At 40.2% G+C, this 24,050-nt stretch overlaps 1 protein-coding gene and 1 non-coding gene across 2 annotated transcripts in view; one reads left to right on the top strand and one right to left on the bottom strand.

Moving 5' to 3' along the window:
* Positions 1-24,050, top strand: part of SF3B3 (splicing factor 3b subunit 3) — a 42,467-nt gene that overhangs the window by 14,137 nt on the left and 4,280 nt on the right. Inside the window, exons 9-22 of the mRNA XM_059381172.1 lie at positions 272-437; positions 3,231-3,326; positions 6,543-6,615; positions 11,893-12,044; positions 12,346-12,501; positions 13,337-13,492; positions 14,007-14,150; positions 17,133-17,255; positions 18,372-18,526; positions 20,655-20,829; positions 21,635-21,840; positions 21,927-22,083; positions 23,034-23,159; positions 23,603-23,815. Of these exons, the coding sequence (XP_059237155.1) occupies positions 272-437; positions 3,231-3,326; positions 6,543-6,615; positions 11,893-12,044; positions 12,346-12,501; positions 13,337-13,492; positions 14,007-14,150; positions 17,133-17,255; positions 18,372-18,526; positions 20,655-20,829; positions 21,635-21,840; positions 21,927-22,083; positions 23,034-23,159; positions 23,603-23,815 (2,098 nt within the window). The remainder of the gene's footprint in view (positions 1-271; positions 438-3,230; positions 3,327-6,542; positions 6,616-11,892; positions 12,045-12,345; positions 12,502-13,336; positions 13,493-14,006; positions 14,151-17,132; positions 17,256-18,371; positions 18,527-20,654; positions 20,830-21,634; positions 21,841-21,926; positions 22,084-23,033; positions 23,160-23,602; positions 23,816-24,050) is intronic.
* On the bottom strand, positions 7,003-7,106 carry LOC132006282 (U6 spliceosomal RNA). Its single transcript, XR_009401048.1, has one exon. It is a non-coding gene; the product is annotated as a U6 spliceosomal RNA (small nuclear RNA).

The raw sequence follows: 24,050 nt of genomic DNA, 5'->3' as shown, positions 1-24,050 counted from the left end.
CTCAAAACTCTGAGGTCAGGAGTTGCATCTTCTATTGATTGGGCCAGTCACATGCCCCCTGAATTCAGTAGTCTTAATTTTTTCATCCATTCTCTTTTAAGAAAGAAGACCTGACTTAGATAAACAGATTTGAAACTAGGACGCTGACTTAATAGTGCATGTTAGAATTTTGATTAGATCTTTGGAAAGTGCTTTCTGAGCATTGTGTTTATGGTAAACATAATCTTTAGGCAGAAGGTTTTTAATTAAATTTTTCTGTGCTTCTCCCCAGTTACTTATATCAAATTGCACATCTTGGAGACGATGATGAAGAACCTGAGTTTTCATCTGCCATGCCTCTGGAAGAAGGAGACACATTCTTCTTCCAACCAAGACCACTCAAGAACCTTGTGCTGGTTGATGAATTGGACAGTCTATCTCCCATTTTGTTTTGCCAGGTGTGGGTCTTTCCAGTCACTTCCACAATGAACAGTACCAGCCAAATGTTTTTGTATCTGAATGAGTTGAAAGTTTTAACTGCAGTTAAATTAAGATATAGTCTAAGAATGAGGTTCATCACCGTATCTGGAAATCACCAGAGTGTAAAGGTGAAGTAGTTAAAGGTGAAAAGTGGAGAACTAAAAACCACTCCATCAATCCTTAGACTTTTAATTTTTAATTCTATAACTTGTTTTCAATATAACAATTCTAAACCATACAAAAGGTAAATGGTAAAATTCCTACTCCCAATCTTATTTTCAACTTTCTATTCACCGAGGATGCCGCTATTAACAGCTTGTGTTTGCTTACAGGGATTTTCATTGGATCTGTCAGTGCACGTATGTGTTTGTGTGTGTTACATGTTTCTTTTTTTCTTTTATTATTTTATAGAGAGAGAGTGTGGGGGGGGTCGGGTGAGAGGAGAGGAAGAGAGAGAATCTGTTGCAGGCTCCAGGCCCAGCACAGAGCTCTCTGATGCAGAGCTTGATCTCAAGATCTTGAGACCATGTTCTGAAACCAATAGTCTGACCCCTTAACCCACTGAGCCTCACCCCTTTCTTTTTAATGTAAATTGACTCGTGTACTTCATAGTGTTCTGGAATTGATCTTTTAGCACTTAATAGTTATGAATATTTATCGTCAAGGAACACCTCTATCTTATTTTAACACACCATTTCTTAAAATTCTCCAGAGTCCTTTTGATCAGTCCGGAACAGCTTTTTTAAATACATTCTCAGGGAGGAACCCAAGGTAGCCAGGATGGGGACTGTGCCCCGCTGGTGACACTCAGTTGTAGAAGGAATTTTGCCATGCCTTTGTATCCTGGATTGCTGGAGTTTGAGTGACCATTAGGCACCAGCCCCTGTCTAGTTGATCACACTTTTAATGAAGAGAGGTTTGTTTACTGAGTGCTTGGAAAATGAGTCAGCATTAAGTCACTATTTCTGGTAAAATTAACCATTCTTTTTTTTTTTTTTTTTGATATTTTTATTATTTGACAGAGATCACAAGCAGGCAGTGAGGGGGGGGCAGGCTCCCTGCTGAGCAGAGAGCCTGATGCAGGGCTGGATTCGAGGACCCTGAGATTATGACCTGAGCCGAAGGCAGAGGCTTTAACCTACTGAGCCACCCAGGCGCCCCAAAATTAACCATTCTTGACATTAACTGCTTTTGTTCTTTCTTTTTGAGAAATTAGCCCTGAGGCAGTAGAAAATACTAAGTAATTCCTAAATAGATTGTTAGTGATTCCCCCCCATTGGAATTTGAAGAAATAATGGTATAGTTTGTAGATAAAGGATAAAAATTAGCAGAAAGTTCAGGTGTCTGTAGTGGGGCTGAGTATTTTTTTGTGCCATGGTGTCTTTACTAGCCTGGTGAGGCAACTGGATTTCTTCTTTGAATAATGTTTTCATATTTATTTATTTTTAAAGATTTTATTTATTTAGAGAGAAAGCACGTGCATGTGTGCGCGCACATGTGAGCAGGGGAGGGGGCAGAGGGAGAAAGAGACTTTCAAGCCAACTCTGCACAGTTTGGAGCTTTATGTGGGGCTCAGTCTTATAACCCTGAGATCATGACCTGAGCAAAAATCAGGAGTCAGCCTGAACTACCCAGGCGCTCCTTTTTTTTTTTTTTTTTTAAAGATGTTATGTCTGAATAATATTTTTAAATGCATGTAGTAATAAACATAAACCAAGATAACAAGGTATTTTTTCAGTTATGAAAAAGTAATTGATGTGCTTCTTTATCAAGGCTTTATTTAAATAACAAGATGGTGCATTTGAAGTAGGTGAGTTAATTTTTTTAAGGAAGAGATCATTGTGAAGGCTGTATGCACTCAATGCACGTTTGTCTGTGTTACAGTAAGCTGTATTGTCTTACAGTTAAGAATTTTCACTTGAACTGACTTGTTTGACAAAACTAGTACAAATGATTGGACTCATTATTGACCAAAAAATGTACTGGAAAGCAGCTAGATGTCTGGGATACCAACATAACACATGTCTTCCCCGTTTGGTGCCTAAACAGTCAGGTGTTCCCCAGTGGCTAGTGAGTTACATTGTAGGAGTATTTGTTGATAAGGCAACTTCGATAATGTGTAGTCTAGCAGATCTGTTGAATGTAATTTTGAAGTAGTGATGAGAGGAATAATGGGAGGTATATAAATTTTAATGTTATATGAATAAAGTCATTTTTTTTTTTTTAAAGATTTTATTTATTTATTTGACAGAGAGAAATCACAAGTAGATGGAGAGGCAGGCAGAGAGAGAGAGAGGGAAGCAGGCTCCCTGCTGAGCAGAGAGCCCGATGTGGGACTCGATCCCAGGACCCCGAGATCATGACCTGAGCCGAAGGCAGCGGCTTAACCCACTGAGCCACCCAGGCGCCCCGAATAAAGTCATTTTTATTGGTGACACAGTCACTGATACTGTAATAATATTGTAGTTTATATTTTTAGTTGAAAGGATATACTAAATTTCAGTTCAAGGTTCTATAACACTCTTTTTACTCGCTGTTAAAAATTTTGCTAACTGAAAAACTGATATAGGCCTTTCTTTCTTAGTAAAGTTTGTTGCTTCAAACTGGTTTGCTTTTTCGAACACGAGCGTTTTCCCCATAATGCTACACGGCTTGTAGCCAATATATAATCTTAGTAAACTAACAAGTACTTTGTCCCCCCAGAGAAAATCAGGTTTAGTTTTGAAAACCTGGTACAAGTAGACTTTTTTTTTGCCTTTTTCTCTGTTCAGATAGCTGATCTGGCCAATGAAGACACACCACAGCTCTATGTGGCATGTGGTAGGGGACCGCGATCATCTCTTAGAGTCCTAAGGCATGGACTTGAGGTAAGCTGGCAATTTTTATTTAGATCATCTGCAGGGTTTGGAGAGAAGCATTGAAAAAGCAGCTTATGGCTTTATTCTAGAAGATAAGTGATTAATGTCTCTGTGAAAGAAAAAATGTTTTTCTTTGTCCTCTTTTTCTGTAACGAAGTTTAAATTTCCGAATCTTTATCATGTTAGTACGAGAGACCCATTTTTAAAAATTGTCGAATGGGGTTGAAAGGGGGGGGAGATAACCCCTACTGGCTCCACATTAACCAGCTAAAACATGGAGGAAATCTGCATGGAGCATTTTATTCTCTTTTCTTCTAATCTTGGTCTGTATTCAAAGTTTTTAGGTATTAATGTGTTTTATTTATTTATTTATTTTTAAAAGATTTTATTTATTTATTTGACAGAGAGAGTTCACAAGCAGGCAGAGAGGCAGGCAGAGAGAGAGAGAGAGGGAAGCAGGCTCCCTGCTGAGCAGAGAGCCTGATGCGGGACTCATCCCAGGACCCTGAGATCATGACCTGAGCCGAAGGCAGCGGCTTAACCCACTGAGCCACCCAGGCGCCCTATTTATGTGTTTTTAACTATATTAATACTGTATATTTTATTAAGTTTATTTTTTTATGTTGTATTCTTTTTAATTTTTTTTTTTTTTTAAAGATTTATTTATTTGACAGGCAGAGATCACGAGTATGCAGAGAGGCAGGCTGAGAGAGGAGGGGAAGCTGGCTTCCCGCTGAGCTGAGAGCCCGATGCGGGGCTCGATCCCACAGCCCTGGGATCATGACCTGAGCTGAAGGCAGAGGCATTAACCCACTGAGCCACCCAGGCTCCCCTAATGTTTCTGTAATATTCCACTGTAGTGGATAGATCAGAATTTATTTAATTCTTTATTGCTGGATCTTTTAGGTGACATGGACACTCAAATCCCACATCCTCTTGGTTCTAGAGTTGATGCTTTTTTTTAGCAAGTTCCCTGGTGTTGATTCTGTTAAGAGCAAAATAAAGCTTCTTACGGCAGTTTGCTTTAGAGTTGGGGGTTGGCACGCTATAAGCTCTCAGTGACCCACTGCCTGTTTTTGTAAATTTTTATTGGAATACAGACAAGATGACTGACCTTGGTTTTGAATTCTGGCTCTACCACTTAGTAGCTATTACTAAGCTTTTGTTTCTTCTCTTCTATAAAATGAGCTTAATAATAGTATCTGTTTTAAAGATTGTTGTGTGAATTAAGTGAGAGAATGCATAGGAAGCACTTAGCTCAAAGTCTGGCATAGAGCATCTTTTTAATTTATGCTAGCTATTAATACTGCTGTTTCAGGGTATTTGAAAATTTTTTGGCTCTGCCAAAATACTCATCAGGCTAGTAAATTTTTAATGACTTAAATCCAATATATACTAACAGTTTTTGATCACTCATCAGATACCATCCAGCATTTAACAAAAGCTAAATTCTCCACCAGAAGTGCATATGTGCATTAACAGAAAATTTTGTGTACAGTGTAAGAGATAAAGGATCCAATTAAGAATTGTTGTTTTCGAGTCTTCCACCCCCTCCCACTTTTTTCCAGGTCTACAAAAGATCTCTGTTACACAGAAAAACATTTTGAAATTGTTAAACATTTTTTTGTTCCTCCATATTTATTTGTTGAACCTTGTTATTAAGCTAGATTATGGTCTCTTTTGAGCAGGGTCACTGTCACATGTTATAGAGTATAGCACTCCTAACACTTAGGAGTTATTGGTGATGAAGTTTTACTCAGTTCTCCTGTTCCGTGATTAAGGTGTTCCTATTATATTATTAGTTGAGTTAAAAAAAAAAAAAAAAGTTACTGCCTTTAATGGGTATACGTGAGTTCTCTCTATAACCATGTGGTTACATGGTATAGTATTTAAGAAAATCATTTCTGGGTCATTTAAAAATAGTAACATTTTTATTTTGGAATGGTTTTGTATTTACAGAAAAAATACAGGGATTGTATCATAAGTTCATCTGTAACCTACACTTAGTTTTCCCTTCTAGATCACTGTTAGTTCATCCCAAATATTTCATTTCCTCTCATGTTTGAGAACCTATAGGATATTCAGAGGATTCTTGACTCTAACCTTTTTTTTTTTAAGTTTTTATTTATTTATTTGACAGAGAGAGATCACAAGTAGGCAGAGAGAGAGAGAGAGAGAGAGAGAGAGGAGGAAGAAGCAGGCTCCCTGCTGAGCAGAGAGCCTGATGCGGGACTCGATCCCAGGACCCCGAGATCATGACCTGAGCCGAAGGCAGCGTCTTAACCCACTGAGCCACCCAGGCGCCCTCTTGATTCTAACCTTAAGGAGTGTAAAATCTAGTAGGAAGGACAGAATAATTCCTGAAATCACTTTTTAGATAAATGCCTTAGGAGACGGTGATTTCTTTGAGATCTTATAGGAGGGAGAGTGGACTGCCTCACAAGAAGATAAGGGAAGGTTTTTTCCTAAAGGATGTAGCATTTGAATTGGTCCTTGAAGAGAGATGGGATTTGGCCTTAAGGGAGCTAGGGAAGAAATGGGATGCTAACTTAGATCATGGCCTGTTTGATTCTATGTGTTCTCTTGAGGAAGATATAGGCACGTCATACTGAAAGAAATTGCATAGTTTTTGATGCAACAGCTATCCTGAATGTTCCATCACTTTTTGCAAAGGTTTGTTAGGGAGATTGCCAATATTTCCAGCCCTTTTTGGTTCTAAACTTTCTTATTTTCTTTTTTTAATAAAATGATTCCATTCTCTTTGTAAAAAAAGTCCCCCCCCCCCCCCCTTTTTAAGTAATCCCAGGCGTCTGGGTGGCTCAATTGGGTTAAGCCTCTGTCTTCGGCTCAGGTCATGTTCCCAGGGTCCTGGGATTGAGCCCCACGTTGGGCTCTCTGCTCAGTGGGGTCCTGCTTCCCCCCTCTCCCCCTTTGCCTACCTCTCTGCCTACTTGTGATCTCTCTCTCTGTCAAATAAATAAATAAAAATTAAAAAAATATATAAGTAATTTCTATAGCCCAACATGGGTCTTGAATTTACAATCCCAAGATCAAGAGTCAATGCTCTACCGACTGAGCCACCCAGGTGCCCTGCTGGTTCCATTCTTTTAATCCAACATGCAGTATGAGCACTGCCTTTTCAGAATCCCATTATCTAGTGTAGTTTTAAGCAAGGAGCTAAGTTCTGTGCTCACTGGATCTGTGGTTTGTCTCCTATTCTGTCAGGTATCAGAAATGGCTGTCTCTGAGTTACCCGGTAATCCCAATGCTGTCTGGACAGTGCGTCGGCATATTGAAGGTAAGCAGCCCATTCCCAATAGTCAGAAAGTGGGTCTGGGTGACATTGACAATAGAAGGCTTAGGTGTCTGCATTCAAAATATTTCTATATTGCTTTTTTTTTAGCGATATACTAGAAACATTTTCTGGCTTGACATCACATTTCTCAGATTCTGAATCAGGATGCCTTCACCCTTATTACGCACGAGTAAGGGTACTGTATTCATCTTGACGGTATTGGTTCCATCTGTGTAAGAGGTGTGGTGTGAGGGAGTTTTCACTTCTTCATTTTTCTTCAGTGTTTTCTTCTATTGTGCTGAAACCACGGTGAAGTTGAAGGTGTTGTTCTAGGTATTAAGAGATTTAATGAAGCTTATTAGTCCCGTTTAGTGGGTGTAGTTGTGCTTCAGAAAAGTTCAGATTAAGATTGATTGTGTCATCCTTGCGCAGGGGCCATGCTAATCTTCTCTGTATCGTTCCAATTTTAGTATATGTGCTGCCGAAGTGAGCACAAGATTAAGATTGATTGAATGGAATTAGAATTTTAAAGTGGGTGAAAAAGAGGGGATGGAGGCAACAGGAGTCCATGCTCCTGGATAAAAATGGGCCACTTCATCCTAAAATTTTGAAATTCATGTGAAAATGCATAATAGGGCAATAGCCAGCAGGAAAGTCTTGAGTTAATTGAATTTGAGAACTGAAACTTAACTCTCATTTTCCCTTGGATTCTTTGGGGGTGTAGGTCATTTCTATTCCTAGGCTTCATCTTCCTCTTGTTCCCTTAGGAATGTGGGCCTGCTGAGTAAGAGCACCCTGGCCAGCATACAAAGCATTTTCAGGAAAACAGCTGGAAATCTTCCTGATATTTTGATGTTCTGATGTTTGATTTTATGGGAGCTGGGAAATGTGTAGGAGGGAAACCTCTTCATATTAGTAGAATGCACATTGTGGTGGATTTTGTTTTCATGTGGACATTTGAGCCAAGTCTGAGATGAAAAAGAAGAAGCAAACAGGAAATTAGTAGGTTCATTTTTGCTGAGAAGATAATTTTTAGATGATTGATTTAGAAGGATTTCCTCAGTTTGTTTAATGTCTTCATAGAGAAACTGGTCAGTATTGATGTTACCTTTAGCTTTGTGACTGGTTGATATTACAGCTTGATGCAAACATTGTCTACACTTTGAATTTTTGAGCCCTTGAGATAAAATCCTAGTATTCCGTACCCTTCCTGTCTTTGTGTTTCATTTTCTACTTTTTAAACTTCAACAAGGGTTTAGATTTATAAAAAGGTTACCCCTCATTTTTATGATGAAGGCAGAAAAATCACACAGGTTGACTTTTCCAAGATAGTACACTGAGGGTAATGGAAACCGAAAGCACAGTCTCTGAACTTCCAATCCAGTGTTCATTTGACTAACCCTGTAGTGGCTGTCTGTGGTTCTTGCTGTTTTTTAGGTTAAGTTCTATTTTGCAATCTTTCTGGGTGTCCACCTTGCACTCAGAGTGATTAAGATAGGATCCTTCCTCTAAAAAAGAAGACAAGTATACAAAACTGTGTGTTCTGCTGTAGTGAAAGGTACAGGCATGTTGCTAGGTTGTGTTAGAGGACAGGGAATGGGCTTATGTTGGAGAATCAGAAAAGGCTTTTTTGATAGTGCTTAATGAGTCAGTGATCAGCAGTATGTTGCATGGTGGAACTTGTAGTGGAAATTTTTTCTTCTCTAAATACCAAAATCTAGGAAAAGACTTACATCCTAATAAATTTTACTTTTTAGAAACTTGTAATTTGGGTGATCACCCACAAAAAAGGTCAGGTTCTCTCTGTTCATTTTCTTTCCAGATATTCCCAAGTTAACTGTTGAGTGAATAGCCCACATGTCCACACATGCTGTAGTCTTCCAGGCAACTACTAACCTTGGCTGGTACGTGGTGATGCACACTACCAATACCAAGCCTTTTTTTCTCTTCCACAGGTGGCTGGTGAAGGTGCTGATCACCACAGGTGTGTACGTACTGCTAGGGTCTACCATGGGGTCTTAGAGTTGCCCAGGGAGAGGGATCTGCACAAAGTAATATGACTGCCCGGATGGCATCTCTCAGAGGGTAACTTTGCAGTTGGCTGTTGTGCATTATAGAGATGCACGCCCATCTGCCTGTATATTACATGGTCTGAGGCAGGAATCAGCTTTCTGTATTTTTTTCCCTTAGTGGAAAATATGACTAATTTGTCTTTCACTAAGCTAAAAGAAAGTATAGCTAGGAAAGCCTTAACTCCATACACTCCTTTGGAGTTTTGTCTGTTCCAGCTGTACTGACTCAAGTCCTGGAGAAAGCCGCCTTTTTGGGGAGTGTAATCAGGACTGCTGAGGCAAGGCAGGCACCAAGTAGTCCCACGTATAAAGCGAGAATGGAATACTGGAAGCTCAAGTCATTGTATGGTCACTCACTTTCCTTTTAGAGTGAGCTGTTTGTTGAGCTTCAGATACTAAGGCAGAGGAGAGAATAAAGTATTCCCTCCCCTGTGGGCTGCTTTAGCGATGCTCAGAAGTTTTATTTAAGTGAGAAGGATGCATTCTCATACCCTGATAGATTCTTCACTGAGGTATGAACTAAGTCCTTCATACACACACACACACACACACACACACGTATGCACAAGATTTTTATTTTTAAAGTTTGTATTTATTAGAGAGACAGAGATAGAGCAAGAGCATAAGATAGAGCACAAGATAGAGCGAGCACAGCTGAGCAGGCAGCCTGACCTGACAGGGGGCTTGATCCCAGAACTCTGGGATCATGACCTGAGCCAAAGCAGAGGCTTAACTGACTGAGCCACCCAGGTGCCCCTGAACTAATGTTCTTTTATATGAAAGTTGTAACTTCTGGGAAAAGGCAAGGCATTATTTACGGTCATTTAGCTTGATTATGTTCTGAATTCCAACTCTTAACCTATAACTTTCCTAGGACATGAGCAACTGGCCGCTATAGGTCCTCCTGGCTGTAGCATGGAGAGGAAAGTTGGAGTGTGCTTAGTATTCACAGGGTAATGGATGTTATGAGGGAGTCTGTGATGTAAAATAGCTCTAGTGGTTGTTGAATTGCTCAGGGAATGTAAGATCCTATTTCAGTCCACTGAGCATCTCTTTATTTTTATATCTGAGCAGTCTGGGGCCTTGGATCAAAGGGAGGGTGAAGACCCAGGCAGCCCACCTTCCTTCCTCTCCTCATTCTCTTGCATTTTAGTTAAAAATTTCCACGGTCTCTGCTGCAGGTTTCTCCCTTTCCCCTTGACTGAAGGAAAAGACCAGAAATCCTGACCATTTAAGAGCCCTTTGTTGTTTGGCTTTAATTTGCTCTGGCACAGCTTTTAGGATATTGGGTTTCAGTAATGAGAGTGTGGAAAAGGACACAATATTCATATAGTTAAAATTAAGCAATTTCTGTTATTTTTACACATTACAAATTTCAAAAACAGCTAGAGTAAAGCTTCCAAGTTTGGTATTGTGTGGAGATTCATTTTGGTTTTGTTGCAAACTACTAAGTCATCCATTTCATGGATAACCATGTCCTTACTCACATGGTGGTGAACAGTGTTGTCTTACGAAGCCATAACGTGTCCCCAAAGCATTTGATACATCTTAACGGTTATAACAAAGATAATCTAAAACTAGCTATCTACTTCTCCAGTGTTTATGATTTGGAACTTGAACCCTTATTCTGGATTCCTGGTATAGCCATTGGATTATACCCATTGGGAAAGATCTTTGATACTTGCCTTTCAGCCACCCAGTCAGTATATGCATGTATTGAGTAGGAGTTTGGAAAATAATACTCACCCTTACTGGGTTATTAATTTCATGTGTAAAGCAATTTTATAAATTATATTTAATTTCTATGTATTTCTGTTTTAAAATGTTGGTTATAGTCTGTCAAGTTGAGTATGTCCTGCTCGTAGGGCAGAGTACTGCTAGTCTAGGCTACACTAGTGATATGTCTTCAGTTGACCTCTTTCTGTGAAGAACACTGATTCTGCTGAACTAGTAGAATAGTCTTGGTTTAGCTGAACCACCTTTGGAACAATCAGAATCCAAACTGTCCTTGATGGGAGTGGAGAGGATCAGCTCTATGGTACTAAGCTTTGGACAAGGGCTCAGGCACACAGCGCCCTATAGCTCCTTCTGCTACGAGTGAGGTATAATTTAGTACCTTCTCCAAAAAAAACAAACAAACTTAATTTAGTACCTTGTCTACTTGTAGTTCTGTCCCTTGTTCACCTGATTTCTTATGAGGGAAGGGGGACAGAAAGGGGAATTGATAAAGAAAATTCAGATGTAAAATAGGGAAATCTCAGTCCTTCATGAAAAATAAATACACCCTTCCTTTCTTCAGCATTTATCAAGCATAATGCTAAACATGGTGCTGGATGTGGGAGACACACAGAAGCTGTTTTTATGTGTAGGATGGAATATATGGGAAATAGGTGGTCTTTAACTATGGGGTCTGTATGAGAAACTTCTGGGATTGCCTGTATTCAGATCCTCTGACTTTGAGAAACTTACTCGTGTTTGTTTATCCATAACTATGTTTTGTTAAAAGAAAAGCAAATCCTAATGGGATTGCTTGTCTCCACTGAATAGTTGCGTTTTTCAATAATAAGAGTAGAGAGGTCAAGGACTGACAATATAAACAGACCCCCCCCCCCCACAACTTCCTGGTAATCCTCTTAACGCCTTCCTTTTGGGACATCCTGGGATTCTCAGTTATGAACCTGAGAATGATAGTCTCATTGAGGCTTAAGTAATCTGTTTTATTCATTAGTTCTTATGTTCCCACATTAACTTCTTTTGGAAGAGGCTGGAGACCTTTCTTGGTTATAAGGATTATCTTTAAGGATGAATTGAGATTTGCATCTGGCACAAATAAATAAGCTCTCACTTCGGTATATGTAAATATTGTAGTATTCAAAATTTCTTCCTGCCTGGTTACCCTGCTTTGTCATCTTGTGTTTTTCCAGCAAATTCCTCAAGGAAAATTAACTTTCAGAGCTATTGGGGTGGGTATACTTACTCAATGTATTTAGGCATTTAAGGAAGCAGAGTGTATCTATAGGCTGTTATGACCTTCAGTTATCTTTTGGATCATCCTGTGTCGTTTGCCACATGAGTGTGTGTGTGTGTGTGATGGCTACACATAGAAGTGCCTTGGAAGGTTTCTGAAGAGAAAACTTAGTATATCTCAACTAGCTTTGTAACTAATGAGTTCTTAGCCAACCACCTCCTCTTCTGTTCCCTCTTGCAGATGAGTTTGATGCCTACATCATTGTGTCTTTCGTGAATGCCACACTGGTGTTATCCATCGGAGAGACTGTGGAAGAAGTGACTGACTCTGGGTTTCTGGGTACCACCCCAACCTTGTCCTGCTCGTTGTTAGGAGATGACGCCTTGGTGCAGGTGAGGATTCCCAGAGCGAGAGAACTTAACTTGCCTTACTTTGTCCTTTTACTGTGGTGTAGGCTGCTGTGCTGACAGTAATGAGCTTTGAAAAACTCTTTTGAAGTGGACATTGCAAACATGAACTTGTTTTAAGTTGATCTATACAGGGCCTAGTAACTCCTTTTTGTCATTGACCCAATGGCAACTCAATGCAGTGGCTCCCAATTCTGACAAAAGTGACCCATCTGTTAGGTATGTGGTCTTGCTGAGCAGTGAGTCACATTGCTAAAGTCCAGTTTCCTTCTGGTCATTGACTTAGGTGTATCCTGATGGTATTCGGCACATAAGAGCAGACAAACGAGTCAATGAATGGAAGACCCCTGGAAAGAAAACGATTGTAAAATGTGCAGTGAACCAGCGACAGGTGGTGATCGCCCTGACAGGAGGAGAGCTGGTCTATTTTGAGATGGATCCTGTATGTTATTGTATCATTCAATATTATTTATCAGTATTATTATTCAATTATTCAATTATTTATCAATATTATTATTCAATATTATTTTATCATTTATTGTGGGAGTTGGTGTTAGGGTCCAGAGGTAAAGATGAGAGTTGTAGTCCAGTATCTAGATGATACTCACAGGAAAATTCAAGAGGGAAAGTGTACATAAGCCACTCTGGCCTGGTGGGGTTGGGGGTGGGGTGAGGGGGAGGGTAAGTTCATATCTTAATTCTAACTGGAATTATGAAATCTCAGCAATGAAATATTTGCTTCTCTTGCCCTTTACACTCTGCTTTTCCACCAAATATTGGCTGTAAGTTTTAATTTTTATAATCTGAAGCCATTTCAGAAATTTTCTTTTGCTTTTCTGTATGGAAGGATGTTGGGTATACTTACATGCTCTTAGTTTCTGGATGTGGCCAACCTGAGAGTCTAACTGTACCTCTGGTTGAGATTTCTTTGTCTTTAAGTTCCATATTTGAAATCTCTTTCACCCAGAGTATTTTCATGAACAGATAATTTTATATATTTCTGTTTCCTGAGAACTAGGTTTGCTTATAAAATTTGTAGCCTGTTGAATTTGTCAAAGACAAAGACGTTGTTTTGATTGTCTTGTCAGTAATTTTGCTTGCTGTTATCCTAAAGTATTCAGTCTTGGTATCTTAAGTAGAGAAATTCTTAGTGACTGATGATAGTAAGAGGAGTGAGAAAAAGTGAAAAGGAATTTAACAGTCCTCCTTCCTTTCCCAGGCCCAGGGTTTAGGGGCAAGTTGGAGTGGTTTGTCACCTTTCTGTCTCACTTCTGTAGTCAGGACAGCTGAACGAGTACACAGAGCGGAAGGAGATGTCGGCAGATGTGGTGTGCATGAGTCTGGCCAACGTGCCTCCTGGAGAGCAGCGGTCTCGCTTTCTGGCTGTGGGGCTAGTGGACAATACTGTTAGAATCATCTCTTTGGATCCATCAGTGAGTGTTACTCTTGAGTTCCAAGGATCTTCCCACTGGAACCTGAGCTTCTGGCCCACTCCTCATGGGCTTCTCTGGGATCAGCTGGGCTAGTCCCTGCAGTCAGCACTGGCTGCTTCTCCTGATTATCATAGCAGCGCACCTCAGTACTTTAAAGATCCTGATCCCGGACTACTAAATGCTCTCTTGCCTTAAGCCTTGTTAAAAACAACTGAAGATTGTTTGCAAAAAAAAAAAAGGACTTGGGACTGGCCCTGGGCTTTGGTTAACTTTCAGGAATAGGTATACTTTGCTTATTTACTTCGGAAATTTTTACAGAAAGGAAAGCATGGTTCTTTCCAGAGCTTATTCTAAGATTTGGTTTAACTAGTAGTAACCCATTTAGAACTTACTGTATAGGATGCCACTGTCCACAAGAAAGTTGTTTCTCCATTCCTCCAATTAGATTTCTCTGGGTAGATTTTTCCAAAATTGGTCATTTCCCATGTTATACTCTTTTTTCTTTCCTCCTTAGGACTGTTTGCAGCCTCTGAGCATGCAGGCGCTCCCAGCTCAGCCCGAATCCTTGTGTATTGTGGAGATGGGTGGTACTGAGAAACAAGATGAGCTGGGGGAGAGGGGCTCTATTGGCTTCCTATACCTGAATATTGGGTTACAGGTAAGAGATCTAAGGCTCACATTGTTGGTTTCAGGGCTTCTTTAGCTTTTGTGTAGTCCCTGTTCAATATGGGCATTTACTGTGCCTTTTACAGTTTACCATCTTATGAAAAGTGAACGGTGCTGCGCTGTGTTCTGTTTCTGTCAGCTCTAATTAGAACAAGTCAGGCCTAGGACAAAGTTTTCATAGTCTTTGATACAAATGTGTTTTCATCACTACTCTGGGTCACAACTAGAGTGGTTTCTTTTTTTTTTTTTTTTTTTTAAGATTTTATTTATTTGACAGAGAAATCACAAGTAGGCATAGGGAGGGGAAAGCAGGCTCCCTGCTGAGCAAAGAGACCCTGGGCTCGATCCCAGGATCCTGAGATCATGACCTGAGCCAAAGGCAGAGGCTTAACCCACTTAGCCACCCAGTTGCCCCAGAACTAGAGGGGTTTCAAGAGTCCTTTGCAGTTCTTAGAATATGCAGCTTTTGGAAACTAAAACCTCTTTATGTATAATGGACTCCTTTAGTAACAGAGGATCCCTGGATGTTCCCTATTGTCAAAGCAGTGGGGCTCTTTTTTGCGTGAAAAGCAGAACCCAAGGGTAGCAGAGCGTCAGTCATATTTTTTGACCATATACTTTCCGTTTTCCTTAATGATTATTTGCTCAACCCCCTGGGTAAATAATCTAGCCCTGGTACTTTTTGCTTTTTAATTTTATTTCCTAATTTAGAAATTTCTCAAACTGCACAGACATTAGTCTAATGTAACAACCCTCAGTGTATCCATCACCAACCAGTCTTATTAGTTACCAACATTATACTGTTGCTGTTTCATCTATTCCCCCTTATTTCTTTCTTCTGGAATATGATAGAACAAATCTAAGATGATTTGTCATTTCATCTATAAATACTTGAGAATGTAGCCACAATAGATGTACACGTTGTTTTCTTTTTAGGCCACAATTTTATTACCATGCCCAACACAGCAGTTCTTTGATATCTGATATCTTGTTCATGTTCTGGCTTTTCTTGATTTGTTTTGTTTCTGTTTTTCCAAAAATGTTTATCTTTGGTTGTACTTAGGATCTGCAGAAAGCCATTTGCAGTTGCACCTTCTGCATGACCTATCCCTTTATGTGTCTTTTAATAATTTTTACCCCCTCCTTTTTTTTTTTTTTTTTAAAGAAACCAGATCGTTTGTCTTGAGAAATTTCCACCTTCTGAATTTGGCAGTCTTTCCTTGTGTGTTTAATGTTTGTCTGTCATCTGTATTTCCTGTAAAGTAGTGGGTGGATCTAGACCATGCTGTCCATTTAAAATACAGTGCAAGCCACATGTGTCAATTAAATATACCAGTAGCCACAAAAAGGGAACAGATGAAATTAATTTTAATGTTTTCTTTAACCCAGAATACTTCAGATGTCATTTCAATTTGTGATTGGTGTAAGAATTAAGACACTTTATTTTCTCTTTTTGAACAAAGTCTTTGAAATCTCATATATTGTGTTTTATACTTAATGGCACATCACGATTCTGGCTAGCCACATGTGGTTTGATTATAGAATTGGATAGCACAGGTGGAGAGGTTGATAAGATTCAGATTTAATATTTTGTGGGAGACAGTGTTTTATAAGTGGTGCCCTTTCTGTTACTTCACATCAGGAGGCATGTAATGTCTGCTTATGCTATTTTAGTGGTGTTAGAATGTTAGTATCTATTTTAAATTATCTGCTCCCTGTCAGCCTTTTACCCAGTAGCATTGCTACTAGGCCCATTGCCTAGATCCGTTATGTCATTAGGGATTGAGAAATGATGATTTTCTATTATACTCTTCATTTCATTACCTGGAACTTCTCTCAAAAGACAAAATTTTCTTACCCCAAAAGATAGTTCATACAGGGAAAGGATAAATACTTTGTTCATCTGTTTTCACAGTAAGGAGTTGGTGCCACAGCAATCTCAAGTGGGGACTGATAAAGTAAAAATCTTTTTAATAACCTATGAACTTGATGATTTTTTTTGTATCTGTGCTTCAAACTATTATGGTCTTTCAGTTTTTGGATGCTAAATTGCCTCATTTTAGATGGGTGGGAGTTCCCTTTTGAAGTTAGTTCCTTTGTCCTTTTAACATGACCATGTTATCTTCCGGTGCTTCCTTCTGGTAAAACAGAGTGAGTGCCCCTGTATTTACCTGAAATAGTCTTTCCCCAGACCTGAATTAGCTGTTTCTCTTAAGAGTCTTAATCTTTTTTTTTCTTTTTTTTAAAGATTTTTATTTGTTTGTCAGAGAAAGAGTGAGCGAGCACAAGCAGGGGGAGAAGCAGGCTCTCCACTGAGCAGGGAGCCGGATGTGGGACTCAATCCCAGGACCTTTAGTATTATGACCTGAGCACATGCTTAACTGACTGAGCCACCCAGGCATCCCAAGAGTCTTAATCTTTTTAGGAGAAATGGCATTTAGAAACCACAGCAGGCCTTGTTTATTTTAACTATACATGTTTTTTTGTTTTGTTTTTTAAGGATTACTTATTTTAGAGTGCGTGCATGAGTTGGGGGATGGGCAGAGGGAAAGAATCTTTAAGCAGGCTCCCCACTGAGCATGAAGCTTGATGCAGAACTCTATCCCATGACCCACGAGATCATGACCTGAGCCAAAACAAGTCTTAAGGATGTTCAACTGACTGAGCCACCCAGGCACCCCTTAACTATGCATATGTCCTAAGATTTAAAATGATAAAGAAGAGTTTAGCATATGTGGTAGAAAGAATTTTAACAGATATGTAGTGAAAAATAAGTGCTTTTCACTTAGTAAATGTTCAGTAACTACTTGAGTGAGTGATTTAGTCAGGGAGTGAATGAGTTGTTGTCTGGTTATTGGGATATTCTTTAAACCCTGCCATTTCCTTTCACTTGTTCTGAACTTATGTATTCTATGCAGTAGCCAGGGAGCTTCCATTAGGGGTAGGCTTCACCCACTCTTTTCCTTTTTGTTAGAATGGTGTGCTGCTGAGAACTGTCTTGGACCCTGTGACTGGGGATCTGTCTGACACACGTACTAGGTACCTGGGGTCTCGTCCTGTGAAACTCTTTCGTGTCCGGATGCAAGGCCAGGAAGCAGTAAGTAATGAAAGGGGGCAGGCTGCATTTTTGGACATTAGTGGTATCAGCTTTTCTTTCAGTAATTCACCCATACATAGTTAGTTTGATACTAGCTCTCTCTTAATTAGGTTTTCTGTGGGAAGTCTTGGGTCCCTTCATGCAGAGTTTTCCATGGTACTGAGCTACGTTTTGGTTATGGGTGAAATAGGTTATCAGTCTGTTCAGCTCTAGGGTGGGCAAATGGAGCTGACTGAGAGGTAGCTAGAAACCTCTTATCAGGAGTATAACTACCCATGAGCAACCTTATATCAATACCAGGGTTTACTATGTAAGGTGAAAGAGGTTAGGAAACATTGTGTCCTTTGTAACTAAGAATGTTATTGTTGCTGAGTGTCATGCTAGTTCTTTATTTGTTACTGCATTTTTTTTTAAGATTTTATTTATCTGACAGATCGAGATCACAGGTAGGCAGAGAGGCAGGCAAAGAGAGAGAGGAGGAAGCAGGCTCCCTGCTGAGCAGAGAGCCCGATGTGGGGCTCGAATGCAGAACCCTGGGACCATGACCTGAGCTGAAGGCAGAGGCTTTAACCCACTGAGCCACCCAGGAGCCCCTTTGTTACTGCATTTAATTCTTGAAACGATCCTCCCTTGTTACAGTGTTCGCATTTTACTGATGTGGAAATTGAGCCTTAGAGAGGCTTAGAGAGATTGAGTGATTAGTTCATATGGTTTGTGGCCCGTGCTTTTAGCAAATACTAAGGCAGTCCTTTTCTCCAGTCCTCCTCCTCCTCTTTTTTTAGAGAAGAGAGAGGGAGTGTGCATGCGTGCACAAGGAGGGAGGGACACATGGGGAGGGAGAGAGAATCTCAAGCAGGCTCCACACTCCGTGTGGAACTTGACCGGGGGCTGGATCTCAAGACTCTTCAATCATGACCTGAGCCAAAATCAAGTCAGACACCTAACTAACCAACTGAGCCACCCAGGCACCTCTGGTGCTCTTTTTTCTTAAGGTAGTCTTAGGTTCCAACAATTCCTTGGGATATTCTGTTGACTAAAATTTGCAGATGGGGTGCTTGGTTAGCATTGCATGTTTGTCTTTTCCCCAAGCATGTTGGAATGTTTTTCTTTCCTCAGGTGTTGGCCATGTCAAGCCGGTCATGGTTGAGCTATTCCTACCAGTCTCGTTTCCATCTCACCCCCTTGTCTTACGAGACCCTGGAGTTTGCATCTGGCTTTGCCTCTGAACAGTGTCCTGAGGGTATTGTTGCCATCTCCACCAATACTCTGAGGTGAGAGTCCCATGGTTCAAGCCCAGTGGGAATCCTTTTTGCCAGTGGCTGGGATTGTGGTTTTGCCAGTGTGCTGGAAGAAGTTACGAAGCAGTGGCAGAGAGCCAGCTCTTCATCATGGCACTAGAGTGTTGCAACTGAAACCTTCGTTTGTCTCAGGATTTTAAGTACCTGGTAGCCAAGTTTTGATTTTTGGAGTTGTAGCTTCTGTTTAGATTTTCAGGGCCAAGTTCTAATATACTCCGCAGTATGGTTCAGTTTCCTTGAGATTAAACCATCTGTTTTTCCAGGGCAGTACTATTGGATTAGTTTTAGAGCTGGCAGGCATTGGTTCGCTGATAACTTTTTTTTATTTGGTCCTGTCATTTGCAGTGTTACATCTTCTAATTTTAACCTCAGTATAAATTATTTAGGCCTTTTGCAAGTTGAACAACTATTGTTTACGCAATGATGTTGGAGCAAGTACTGTTCTGTTGCAAGATGGCTATTCGGTTTGAAAAATAAGCTATATTCAGTTTGACTTTCTCAAGTTTCGGTTTTCATTTTTTCTTCTTTAATCTTTTAACACCACCTGTGTTCTTGCCTTGGTTGTAACTGTTTGTAAGAGGAACACTATCAAGAGGAACTATACCCTCTTGTTATGTGGGTAACTTACCAGGTGAACTCCCAGATTTCTGTGCAGCACCTTTCAGGATCTTTCCAGTCATCGTTCTTTCTCTCTAACCCTCACGCCTTTATATACGTTCTATTCCAGCAGAATTGCTGTCTCCTCTCTCATGGTTTTTTTTACTCTGTGCCCTGGCATGCTTCCCACCCACATCTCTGCCAGTCAAGACCTAGCCTCATTCATAGACATTCACATTATTTATGGGTGCTCCTTCTCTTTTGAATTCCTATAAATGTGGCCACAGCCACAGATTTTTTCACTTTGTAGCAGAAGAGCGTTTCCTCCCCAGAACAGAATCTTTCAGGGAAGGCCACTGTGTGAAATAGTTAATAGCCGAATTCTTAGTAACACCAGTGTTTAGAGTAATTACTGTCAAAACTAGTCACTTCCACATATGAATAATGCTGCTGTGGATATTCTTGTGCATGTTTTTTGGGGGGGCATATATTTTCTTTTTTTTTTTGATATATATCTGAAAGAGTGGAATGGTGGGTTCTGTGGTAACTCTGTATTTAACTTTCTGAGGAGTTTGGAAAGCAAATTGCTTTCCAAAGGGGCTGCACTGTTTTTGTTTTCCACAAGTAAGGTATGAGAGTTTCAGTTTCTTCACATCCTCACCCACATGCATTTATTTGACTTCTTGATTCCAGCCATTCTAGTAAGTGTGAAGTGGTATCTCATGGTGGTTTAGATGGACAGTTTTTTGATGCTTAATGATAAGCATGTGCTTTCTTGCTATTTTTCTTTGGAGTACTGTTGAGATCCCTTGCTTATTTTTAACTGGATAATTCTTTTTTCATTACTGAATTCTAAGAGTTCTTTGTATAGTCTAGTTGTAATGCCCTTATCAGATAAGATTTGCACGTATTTTCTCCTAATTTTCTCCCATTCCGTAGATTGTCTTTTCAGTTTCTCAGTGATGTTCTTTGGTGCACAAAAGCTTATTAATTATTAAAGTCCACTTGAAAACTGCTTGAAGTCCTGTTGGGTATCACCAGTGGTATAAGTTCTACTTAGATGTTCACTAGCCACATACTTTCTTAGGAATACAACATGGGAATATCTGTGCTGCCTCCTGTGTTGGGTATGTCCTGAGAGCAGGTTTTCTCTCTACTTTGAATCTGCTTGTCGTGGTAGGGTGCCTTTATAAGACAGATCATTATGTGGGTTGGACCAGAAGAATCAAAACTGAAGGATCGGTGGTTTGGGTTTTGTTTTCTTTATGTGAAACTTTTTTTTTTTCCTTCTTGCAGAATGACCACTTTTGATGCTTAAACACTTAATTTCATCATTCAGATATTTGTAAAATACCTGATGGAGTGTTTCTTTCCAAAGAGAGGAATATGCCAACTAGAGCTTTTAGGGATCAATGCATTTGTGTGACCAGTCACAGGCCATTTTGATAGGAGTTTCTAAATCCTGAGTGAGTGATCTGTTGATTCCCTGCCTTTTCCCCCATAGGATTTTAGCATTGGAGAAGCTAGGTGCTGTCTTCAATCAGGTGGCCTTTCCACTGCAGTACACACCCAGGAAATTTGTTATTCACCCTGAGAGTAACAACCTTATCATCATTGAGACGGACCACAATGCCTACACTGAGGCAACAAAAGCTCAGAGGAAGCAGCAAATGGCCGAGGTAATGAGACTGACTTTAGGGTTTAGTTAAAAGGCATTCATATGAAATATTGTTGAAAAGTTTAAACTTGTATAATTGCTGATCATATTACACATTTTATATATGTATCTATATATATATATCTATAGTATATTATACATTAAAAAAAGACCCACGTTCTTTTCAGGGCTTTTAAGCAGAGCCCTTGCCCCTATCCTTGGTTTTAGAAGTTTTCTTGTGACTTGGGACTAATACACGAACCTGGGTTTATTGAGTTTTCAGCTTTCCTTCTGGAACAGAGTTCTTCAATCCTTGAGCTTCCCAAACAGCCTGTGTATTTGTTTCCTAGATTTGGGCCCAAAAGAGACAGTGTTCAATTCTCCACAACACTAGTTCTTTCCAGAAATCATTTCCCAGCAAAAAAAAAAAAAAAAACCCAAATAGCCCCATCATGCAAAACTGTATCTCGACTAGAAGAGATGAGACAAAGAGTCGTAGTGAGGGAAATCAGGGAGGTTAGGTAGAAAAGTGGTGTTTTTGTTTGATGTGTCTGAGACCACTTGCTAAGTATTTGCCACAGTCAATGTTGGGTTTTTTTGACATTAAAAAATAAAGTACCTGGTTTTTTCCTTCAGTGGTTTTCTCTCTTCCCCTTGTCTGTACACCTTTCCCTTTAATCTTCATTTTGGGGAAAAATCTGGTTTTGGCCTACAGACTTTGCTATTCAGGATATGAACTGTTGTGCTACTTGTCCACTTCTTACCCACCATCTACCTCTGAATATACCAACTCTTCTGTTTTTGTGTTTGTGATTCTTTTAATTTAGGAAATGGTAGAAGCAGCAGGGGAGGATGAGCGGGAGCTTGCTGCAGAGATGGCAGCAGCATTCCTCAATGAAAACCTTCCTGAGTCCATTTTTGGAGCTCCTAAAGCTGGCAATGGGCAGTGGGCCTCTGTGATCCGAGTGATGAATCCTATTCAAGGGAACACGCTGGATCTTGTCCAGCTAGAACAGAATGAGGCCGCTTTTAGGTAAGGAGCTCTGGACATCTAGGGTTTTGAGGGCAGGAATTCTCTGGGCTGTAGTTAATACCCGACTCCTGTTTCTCTGTTTACAGTGTGGCTGTATGCAGGTTTTCCAACACTGGTGATGATTGGTATGTGTTGGTGGGCGTGGCCAAAGACCTGATTCTCAATCCCAGGTCTGTAGCTGGGGGCTTTGTCTATACCTACAAGCTCGTGAATAATGGGGAAAAACTGGAGTTTTTGCACAAGGTAAGAACCAGCCATTGGTTCTCCTGGATCTTAGGTCCTACTGGTCTCTCCCACTTTTGCTTAAGTCATGGGTCAGGTCTTCTGATGGCCATTTTGGAAGCCAGCTCATTGATGATGTTCCATCTTTTGGTGGCACACAGAAAATGCTGGGGCTCTCATGCTCCAGTGAAGCTCCACTGCCTGGGAGTCTGACAGGAAGCCTATATACTAACCAGCCACAATGGTGACATAGATGCACACAGAATTGGCCCCTTGTTTACTGGTTTTACTAAGCAGGCAGCAATTTGTGACCTCTGGAGAATTAACATTTAATGGATACACTTTCCCTTTGGAAAAATGAAAAAGTTCTGGGGGTGGATGGTGGTGATGGTTGCACAACACTGTGAACATGTTTGATGCCACTGAATTGTATACTAAAAAATGCTCAAAATGATAAATTTTATGTGTATCTTATCACAATTTTTAAATTAAGAGGGAAAATATCCCATTCTCCCACATGGATAGCATATGCATGTAGCTGCTCTAGCCCTTCACCAGGGGAATGTCCTCTAGGAAGTAATTACTCAATGTTCTTTTCTTTGTGCTAAACTCATTGTATCTCCCTTACAACTGAGATGTCACTTGGCACTAGCACTCCTTTCCCATCCATCCACAACCAGGAATCACTTCTGCATTGAGGCTTCATTGTTTGTGGCACCAGTTGAATTAGCACAGGCTCTGAGACCACATTCATCAGGCCTCAGGGCTTCCTTTGGCTTGTGGCACTGATCCATTTGCTGAGTGACGTACAGTGCACTGTGGGACCTGTTCATAGGCTTGTATGTGTGGTTTATTTCTCTGAGGAGCCAAAGGTGATCACACACTGTCTCGTAGACATTTGGGGTCAAGAGGGTACGGTTAGCATATGGCTGGTGTTCTAATAGCTGCATTGCCTGCTTTTCTTCTCACAGACTCCAGTGGAAGAGGTCCCTGCTGCCATTGCTCCATTCCAGGGGAGGGTCTTGATTGGTGTGGGGAAGCTTCTGCGAGTTTATGACCTGGGGAAGAAGAAGTTACTCCGAAAGTGTGAGAACAAGGTAAATAGCTTGTACAGGGAATCAGAACTAGCTAGTGAGGAAGGAGGAAACATTGGTGGGATAGTGGACAGTTACTTAAAATCATATGTCTTTTTAGGTTCTTGTAGATCCTCCATTCCAGCCTTAGAATTAGGCCTTTGTGACTTGAGAAGGACAAAAGTTAGGTCAGTTTCTTGACTTCTTCACACTAAGAGCCATATTTCTGTCCTGTGGACACACTAAGAACCATATTTCTGTTAAATACAGAGTATTTAACTGTGAGAATTGAGCATACATTTCCACTGTATTAAAACCAGTTAGCTCTTTTTCCATCTTTTAGGAATTTATTGTTGACTGCCATTCTGTAGGTCATATATAAATATATGCTTCAATCAGGAGAAGCTGAACTGTCTCTGGGTTCTGAATCTCAAGGTTATACCCATTGATGTCTTTGTTTTTCCCAGCATATTGCCAATTACATCTCTGGGATCCAGACTATTGGACACAGGGTAATTGTGTCTGATGTCCAAGAAAGTTTCATCTGGGTTCGATACAAGCGTAATGAGAACCAGCTTATCATTTTCGCTGATGATACTTACCCACGATGGGTCACTACAGCTAGCCTCCTGGACTATGACACTGTGGCGGGGGCAGACAAATTTGGCAACATTTGTGTGGTGAGTTGATGTTTATGTCGGTTACAGTGATGTGTAGGAAAGCCAGCTCTTTTCAGTGATAAAGTCAAGGACATAGGACTATGATCTCTAGTACGGAAATTGAAAATAGGTATAAAATTTAATCCTAAAGCCAGCTCTAAAAAGGAAATTTTGTGTTCTTTAAGCCATCTTCCTTTTTTTTTTTTTTCTTTTTTTTCTTTCTTTCTTTCTTTTTTTTTTTTTTTTTTTTAAGATT

Source organism: Mustela nigripes, chromosome 17 (genome assembly GCF_022355385.1).
Source record: "Mustela nigripes isolate SB6536 chromosome 17, MUSNIG.SB6536, whole genome shotgun sequence".
NCBI classification, from domain to species: Eukaryota; Metazoa; Chordata; class Mammalia; order Carnivora; family Mustelidae; genus Mustela; species Mustela nigripes.
Note: the sequence above shows the minus strand (reverse complement) of the source record. Positions and strands in the feature narration are given on the sequence as shown.